The 9,848-nt window shown below is 31.0% G+C and overlaps 1 protein-coding gene across 1 annotated transcript; it reads left to right on the top strand.

The window, feature by feature from the left end:
* The first annotated feature begins 883 nt into the window (after nt 1–883).
* On the top strand, nt 884–2,101 carry LOC109161154 (LOB domain-containing protein 40-like). The gene is made up of 2 exons (XM_019309505.1): nt 884–1,097; nt 1,276–2,101. Exons 1-2 carry the CDS (start codon nt 908–910, stop codon nt 1,911–1,913), a joined length of 828 nt encoding a protein of 275 aa, XP_019165050.1. The 5' UTR covers nt 884–907; the 3' UTR covers nt 1,914–2,101.
* The last annotated feature ends 7,747 nt before the right edge of the window (nt 2,102–9,848 follow it).

Raw genomic sequence — 9,848 nt, 5'->3', positions numbered from 1 at the left:
TACCAAACAACTATCAGCTAACAGCTAATTTACGAAACATATTTCTACAATCAGCTAATGTTATCAACTAGTTATACCCTCTAATTAACTCAATCAATATATTTAAGGCTAAAGTGTCATCCCTCACCCTGAATCATTTGTGATTATTCATCCCGCGCCATGAACTGTAAAAAGTGATATTTCGAGCCATCAACCAAATTTTTTTTTTCACCTAACACTTTTTATAGGTTGTCCGGTAATAACGATGACATGGCACCGGTTTCAACTGCTGATGTGGTCTTTTTATCTAGTCAACGAGTTGTTAGTGTCATCCCACACCTTGAACCATTTGTGATTATTCATTCCGCACCATGAACTGTAAAAAGTGATATTTCGAGCCATCAACTAATTATTTTTTTTCACCTAGCACTTTTTATAGGTTGTCCGGTAATAACGATGACATGGCACGTAGGTGAAAAAAAAAATTTGGTTGATGGCTCGAAATATCACTTTTTACAGTTCATGGTGCGGGATGAATAATCACAAATGATTCAGGGTGCGGGATGACACTTTAGCCTATATTTAAATTTGAAGCATTAAACACGGTTAAACATCAATTTCCAATATTTATTTATTCCACTAGACTAGACTTTAAATTAAAACTAGCAAGTAATAAGAAGTATAAAAATGGTGTCTTGCAATGAAAGACCAAAATCCTCTTCTCAAATAACGTCATCATCCCCCACCACCACCAAACACCGGAGAGGGGGTGGTGTGGGTGGTGCTGTGTGGGGGCACTCACTCTCTCTCTCTCTTTCTCTCTTTCTCTCTTTCTCTCTCTTCACACATATATACACCTCCCACCCTTTCTCCCTACTCACTCTTTTATTACCTCTACTTCTCTCTCTCTCTCTCTCTCTGAAGAAAGATGAGAATGAGCTGCAATGGCTGCCGAGTCCTCCGCAAAGGCTGCAGCGAGAACTGCACCCTGAGACCTTGCCTCCATTGGATCAAATCCCCAGAATCCCAAGCCAACGCCACTGTCTTCCTCGCTAAATTCTACGGCCGCGCCGGCCTTATCAACCTCATCAATGCCGGCCCCGATCACCTCCGTCCCGGTCGGTATATACATACAACCATGCACACCTATACATACATCTCCTCTTCATAATTCTTTTTCATTATACACTCTAACATATATTTAGTATCATTAGTAATGTTAATTATTCTGATTGGGATGAGATTCGAACTTAAAACCGGGGAAAATAATGGTTTTTTTTTTTTTGGGTTTTGCAGCGATTTTTAGGTCTTTGTTGTATGAGGCATGTGGGAGGATAATCAACCCGATTTACGGTTCGGTGGGGCTGATGTGGGCCGGGAACTGGGACCGGTGTCAAGAGGCGGTGGAGGCGGTTCTGAGAGGATCGGAGATCATGCAAGTGAACATCGAAGACGGCGGCGGCGGCGGCGCCGCCGCCGAGTCACATCCGATAATGCCGTTCAAGGGCTGCGACATACGTCACCTCTCCAAGGAATCTGCCGGCGGGGTCCACCGCGTCCGGTCCAGGAACCGGTTCAAGCGGACCGGCACCTCGCACGACAAAGCGGTCGACCACCTCGAGTTCATGGTGGAGGAGGACGAGCCGCCGGCGAAATTCAGCATCACCGGCTGGGGCGGCGGCGGTGGCGGCGGCTGCGAGACGGCGGAGAGTGTCGGATTGGAACGCGCCCCCAGCCATGGCTCCTCCTCCCTTGAAACGGTCGAGCCGGTTCTTGCGAACCGGGACCACCCGGTTTCCGGCTCGATTGCTGAGATCCGAACCGCGGACCGCGGTTCGGATGATGAGCTTCTCCTGGACCTGACGCTAGGGTTTAATCCGGTGGAGCGCCCCCACCTCTCCACGGTGGATAAGCATTCTGTAGGTGACGTGTAAGAAACGGAAACAACAATCCGTTACGGGGGCTTCTGTTTTTGGAGGGTTTTTCAACTTTAGCATCTTCAATTTTTTCTGTTTTTAATATTTCTTCATGTTTTTTTCGGAAATCCCTAGGTTTTTAAAGTACATGTCTTGTTTCTATAGTTATATATATATATAGTGAGAGAAACAGAGATTTTCATCCATATTATAAATGATTTCGTGTTTGCACTTCCAAATTGTTGTGGCCATTTTTTTTTATTTTTTATTTTTAGTTTTTACTATAACCCTTCTTCTCTTCTCCCAAAAGGATTAATCCCTAACCCAAAGGCCCTCACCCGACAAAGCGCATATTTAAGAGGCCGGATGTAAATCTGACTCAATGACTCAGTAGAGAAGGTTAAACATCAGTGTGCATAATGAGTCTGTCCAAATATTGATTTACTGAATCATTGAGTTAAGCTCGTGTTGGTTACTATAACCCTTCATACACTAGAAGAAGAAAAATAATATACTCATAAATTTAGTAATAAATTAAATAGATACGGTTTAAATATTTGTATATTTTAATATTTAATTAACGAAAATCTGTTGGTAAATTAAATAGTAGTAGATTTTTAATATTTTATAACAAAAATATGTTCATAAATTAAATATTTATGAATTTAAGTAATTTACTTATAGATTTTTTTATGAACAAATTTGATTTTTATTTATTGTAGATCCACTCAATTTAAAATCAAACTCGACGACTAATTTAAAACCTAAGTGTTATGTTACAAATTATTCTCGAATAATTTGAAATCAAACTCTTATGTGAGCGATCAAATTAGACTAATTTGAAATTAAGTCGTAATATATTATAGATTTAAATTTAGGGGTGGGGAATGGGAGATTATATTCTCTTAAAATATGCATGTTGGGTATAAAAGAAGCAAAAAAATTACATATATCATCTCAATCTTTTCAAGAAGATTGGATCCAAAAGAATGGGTGTTTTAATTTGTTTTTGTTTAGAATATAATTCCACTGAAAAATGCAAGAAAGATTGAAATTTGAAATGGTGGAATGAGAAAAGAAATGATTAAAATAATTTGCAATGTTTGGAGCAGTGCAGAGGAAAGGGATGGATCCAAAAGGGATTGGAGAGAGAGCTGAGCAAAACACTACTTTTGACTGTGTGAGAGAGCACGTGGGAAGGCATGCAGAAGGGGTAGGGTGGTGGGTGGGGAAAGGTTGTGTTGTGGTTTGAAGACACCTGCTGTTCATGCAAGGGCTCATGGAAGTTTGCTGTTTTCCCAACTTTCACCCTGGCCTATGCCTGTCTTCTTCTTATATTATAGGGCTAACACATACATACATGAGATATGGATGATGAGTAGAGAGAGACACCATGGAGAGAGGTGGGGGCAATTTCGTCATTTCCCAATTCTAAGTCGCGGATCAGGGTCTTCATCACTTCTGATCGGTGAAGGTCTCTCAATGATCTTCAGGTTCCCAGTGGAATTCGAACCCCACACTCCCGGGTCTTCATCACTTCTGATCGGTCAAGGTCTCTTAATCACTTCTGATCGGTCAAGGTCTCTTAATGATCTTCAGGTCCCCAGTGGAGTGGAATTCGAACCCCACACTCCCGCCGCCGAATTAAGGCAAAATTTCACCAATATATAGGTCGGGTTGCACAAGGGGTCTTCATAATTTCTGATCGATCAATATCTCCCAATGATCCCCACGTTCCTAGTGAAATTCGAACCCCACACCCCGCCGCCGAATTAAGGCTTTATGGTGATATATCGAACCAACTGAGGTAGCCCCACTAGCATCGCGAGGCATGTGGATCTAATTTAAATCTAAAAATTTCACACACACACACACACACACACACACACACACACACACACACACACACACACACACACACACACACACACACACACACACACACACACACACACACACACACATATATATATATATATATATATATATATATATATATATATATATATATATATGTATATATCGGGTTTGGATTTTTAAATTATGTACTCTTTGTTTTATTTTATGTGTTTAGTTTGGTTAATGAGACTTTACTTACGTTATTTACAATTTTATTTTTTTATAATATTTAATTTGGTATTAGTGTATAGAAATTATATATTTAAAAATTAAATAAAAAGTATCATTAAACACAATATTTTTTTAATTATAACAAGATGTTAAAGAAAATAACCGGCCAAAAAAGGAAAACTTATTGACTAATGAACAGCAAACATATAACTGATAAAATCATATATAAGGAGCATTACAATGAAGAATTATATTATATAGTGTGCTTTCGTTAATTTAACATAATTTGGTATATAGGGTTATATAAAATGGATTTTGATCACGTAAGAATTATTATGCCATATGTCAACCACGTAAGTGATCTGATAACATGCAAAATAGATTATGTTTGGACTCAATTATATATATATATATATATATATATATATATATATATATATATATATATATATATATATATATATATATATATATATATATATATATATTTGTCAGTTATTTGAGAGTTTAGGAAGATGCAATATTTTTCAATTAATTAATGATACTAAGGTTAATTAAAGTTTTCAATTTAGCATTTCGTTGGAAGTAACAAAACGAAATTAAAATTTAAACCTCACTATTGACATGCAAAAAAGAAAACATAATAATAATAATAAAATCCCAAAGAAAAACTAAAATTTGTATTGTCTCAATAGTCAAGTATAAAAAAGGATTGATATAAAATCGTAAAGTTTAAAAAAAAAAAAAAAAATTCTAACAAATCATAATAGTTGTGGGATAAATAGATAAAAATTAATTATTAATTGATTAATTAGTGAATAATCTAAACAATGTTTTCAAATAATCAAGAAGACATGGAACACCTAACAAATCACATTAAACCCCAGAAACCGGGATCCAATTTGTCTTGGAACATCCATGTGTCACAAGAAAAATCAAATCTATATTTGGAAAATTCTTATGAAAAAAAAAAACAAAAAAAAAACAGAGCTAGCTTGTGTGCCTTTCGCGTACTAGCAACACCCAACAGACACGTGCAATGTTCGCACTTGGTGGGCACATCAATGTGGTTGTCAAATCTTTTTTTTTTTCCCTTTCTTTCTTTATTCTTTTTTCTTTTTTTTTTTTCCCATCATTCTATCTCCTTCCTCTCTTTCCTTATTTGAGCGACAAAAATTCAACGATTGGGCTTACTCTTACAAGTCCCAAATAGATTGATACGGAGTAACATTTAATAAGGCGGCCTAGGGGCCGGCATGACATTTGTCATTGACCATTTAAGTTTCGTGTGTGAGTCACACTTCACCACATATCAAATCCATTATCCAACTTAACAACATTATTAAAAGTCTCTTATTCCACTCAACAATATTCTTATATGCTTCAAGCAAATTGATAAATAGGGTCATAGGGCATGGCATATGCCCATCAACCATTTAAATTCCGTGTCTAAGTCATATATATTTCACCACTGGCTAACAAAACCGCTTATCCCACTCAACAACATCCTTAAAAGCCTCAAATAATTGATAATAAGCTAGGCCTCATGGCATAACAACTGTCGTCATCCATTTAAGTTATGTGTGTTGAGTGACACTGCACAATCACATGGCAAAATTGCTTATCCCACGCAAGTTCCAACCCCTTTAAAACTGTCCAAGCCTTGGCTTCTTTAAAACGGTATGCTCTGATATTCAGTGTAAAAGTCACATTATAATCCAATTGACAACATAATCACACATTAAACCCCACTAACTCTCTTTCTCCATTTCATTTTAAAAAACATTCGTGTTTAACTTAATCTAGTCGTGATCTAGAGCGCTCCACTTGAAAAATTGATTTTTAAAATGCATCGAACATAACCTATCTTCAATTTAGATATTATATGGTTATATTATATGTTAGTTGCATAAAATAATATTTGATTGAACTGTCTAGACAATTATTTCATTAAAAAGACCCTTGAAGACAAAATAACATGCTCATTCTGTCTCATTTTATGTATCTTATTCGGGTAATAAGGTTTGGCTAAAATTATTTGTACCTTTATTTTTTTATAATATTTAATTTAGTGTTAGTGCACCAAATTTATATATTTAGAAATTAAAAAAAAAAATATTATGAACAAAAGTTTGAATTTAAAAATTATTTAAAAAATTTATAAAATAACTAAAGAAAGAAGAGTTGGACTTATCAATGAATAATAAAAATGACAAATAAAATTATATATATGAAGTATAATATAAAGGAATAAGGGTCAAACAGGCCATCCAACTGCACACAATAATTCAATTAGGCCACTGAACCTAAAAAACTAACAATTAGGTCCCTAAACTAACTAATTTCAAACAATTCTTCCAATATGAAGGTTTTCAACAGGTCATCCTTCCAAATTAATTATTTTTAAAAAATAAATTTTTAAAATTAATTATTTAAATTTAAAAAAAAAACAAAAAAAAAAAGGACTGGCCGGAGTATGTTTTTTTTAAACAAAATATAAAATTAATTATTTTTAAAAATTTATTTTTTTAAAAAAAATAATTAATTTGAGAGGATGACCTGTTGGCCTGTTGAAAACTTTGAAATTGGAAGAATTGTTTGAAATTGATTAATTTAGGGACCTAATTGTTGATTTTTTAGGTTCAGTGGTCTAATTGCATTATCCTGTGCAGTTCGATGGTTTATTTGACCCTTATTCCTAATATAAATAATTCACCGTAAAGAACAAATTAAATGCAATTATTAATAATAAATTACAAATCAACTAATTATGTAGGTATTATATAGTAATATTTTAATTTCATAAAAATAATATTTAAATAATTAATAAAGGCCAATAATTATAATTGATTAGATATGGATAACTATTAAAAAAAATTATCAGTATATGATACCAAAAAAAAATCGTATTATCTAAATAATTATGAAAAAAAAAACTATATATGGGTCTAAAACAATAAATTATAATTATAATTAATATAAAAAATAATGTACGATAAATGAAAATTAAAATGGATCAAATATTTTATTCTGATTGTGTAGATATTATCTAACTATTTTCAATTGCATAAAAGTTATTTAAATAATTAATACAGGTTAACAATTACAAATATTTATATATGGGTAATAACTGAAAAAATAGTAAATAATAATAAGAATAATATATGTTTATCTAAATTAGTGTATAAATGACTCATTGCAAATCAATATAATTTTAAATTATGTTACTCGTATATAACTGGGAATACCATATTTGGTCCTCCCAAAAAATAAAAGAAATATTTGTTCTCTCATCTAATATATATAAATATTAATGCATTTACTTCCATTTTTTTTTTAATATTTCTTTAATTTTTATTTCACTATGTTTTTCTATTTCAAATTTAAAATATTTTTTCCACATCCATTTTTAAAATTTTTCAATTTTTCTTTCATGAAAAAATAAAAAATTTCTACCATTAATAAACACACCAACTTCAAGTCACTTGAGTAGTTTTTTTAACCCACAATAGGCTAGATGTGTTTTCATCAAATCATATTTTTGAAGTATAATGTATAAATTTACTTGCAATTATATATTAAAAAAAATTATAAATTTAATCATTTCTTTTCAATTGCACTAAAAGGATCTCTCATATTAATTTATACATCATACATATATGGAGATTAAGTTAATTATATTGTCTAGAACAAGAGGACTCTGTGATATTATTAAATCTTCTCTTATTAAAAAAAAACAACAAAATTAAAAATGTTTACTATAGTGAATTTTTAAAATCCAGATTTTACTAATTTTCTTATAAATAGTTTATTTTAAATATTAGATATATATTTATTAACTCAATTCAATTTAATTGCAATTTTTTTGCCATTTAATAGAAACTCTTTCTACTCTGTACAAGAACAAAATTGACTTAATATTCCCAATGCAAAGAATCATAAAGCTCTGTGTTTGGAAGGTTTCAACATGTAACAAACTAATAATGGAGATTGGACCACTAGAGGTGCTACAATACAGAAGTAGCAAAAAGAGAATTATTTCTTATTATTATTATTATTATTATTATTATTATTATTATTATTATTATTATTATTATTATTATTATTATTATTATTATTATTATTATTATTATTATTATTATAAATTTCACGGCTATTAAGTCATTTCTATGTACATCTAGTTCATAAGTATTTTTTTATTTTTTTTTATTTTTTGGATCAAATCTCTGATAAAAATATTTTTTTTTTCAAAACATTATATATATATATTTTTATTTAAAATCATGCATTTCTTTTTCCTCAAAATCATGAGGATATTTTACCTTGGTATATTTTTAATTAGAAATGTTATGCATTATGGTTGTTTTATACAAGATATTTGGTGAGAAAGACTAAATAATGTGGTAAAAGTTTAAACTATATTTTTTAAAAATCATCATACACTAAATGTAGTATAAATAATATTTGAAAACCAAATATAAAAATTACATAATAATTGTGAGATTTAAAAGTGAGTGTTATTCATACGAGACCTAAAAACCTAATATTCACTCTAACGTATCATTATTATATTATATTAAAAAAACGTATCATTATTATATTATATTCTTTTTTCGTATTTAATTACTCTGGAAGGGGTGATCGAGTGGGTAAAATATGACTGTTGTTTTTGGATGGTCACAAGTTTGATTCTTGCCGACACTATTTCGATCGATCTCGTTATGATACAGTCTTCCTAGTGCAATTTATATTTCCTGTGTGATTTATGTCATATGAAGAGTGATTATGAATTTCTCTTATCAATCAACAAAATTAAAACAAATTTTCTTTAAAATATATAACTTATAGATCATTCCATATCAAAGCATAAATAGTATGTATAGTAGTACTTTTTATAAAGAAAAATCTCTTTTTTTTTCCTTATAAAATTAGTGGTAAGCTTCAACAAGGGAATCCCAAGATGCCAAGACCATACTTATCACAATTAACAGTACAATTTTATTTTATTTTATTTTTTAAGTACAATTTTAGTTTAATATTATATATTACTACGCGTAGCCTCGACGACGAAAGCGTAAACTTTCCAAGCAAATGACTTTGAAAGAAGCAATTAACAACATTTGTCGGCACAAATGGTTATATTATACTTTTTATTTTTTATTTTTGTTATTCAACGTACAATTTCATATTCTTTGACGACGAAAGAGTAATACATGTGGCTACCACACTCCCCTATATATAATCTTATTATTATTTTTCGAATACTACTGACTATATTATAAAATAGTATATGTTTATACATACTTTCTCAACCTATTGAAGCACAAAGAATCAATGTCTTCACTAATTCAGATGGTCATAACCTCTTATTTGAGAGAACCACAAAACTGTCATTGAGCTACAAGCTACTTATCAGTAATGATATATTATTATATTAGTAATTCGGAATTGGATTTGTTAATTCTTATTGAAATATTACAAATGTAATAATCATCGGGTAAAAAAAAAACATTTTTATGCCTGACAGCTCACAATAAGTTAGTATTGTGGAATTAATTAAGTAGAAATCAAAAGGAATATCTTTTGACCTACATCTACTCATAATTTTGTACTATTTTTAGAAGTATTTAATCCCGTTCACATTGGCGTAATCATAAAATAATATATTTTTTTTGAATGACATAAAATAATATATAATTTACTACAAATACTATATCGGGCACTTGTCTTATTAAACCAAAAAATAAATAAAAAGTTGAAATAAGTATTCTAACGACTACACTAATTCTTCATACCTATCTAGAACTAGCGGTCTAGAAACATTGAATTTGTTTAAAAAATTGTGGTTATAGTCTAGGAGCTAAATTTATATATATATATATA

Source organism: Ipomoea nil, unplaced genomic scaffold, assembly GCF_001879475.1.
Source record: "Ipomoea nil cultivar Tokyo-kokei standard unplaced genomic scaffold, Asagao_1.1 scaffold2921, whole genome shotgun sequence".
NCBI lineage: Eukaryota > Viridiplantae > Streptophyta > Magnoliopsida > Solanales > Convolvulaceae > Ipomoea > Ipomoea nil.
Note: the sequence above shows the minus strand (reverse complement) of the source record. Positions and strands in the feature narration are given on the sequence as shown.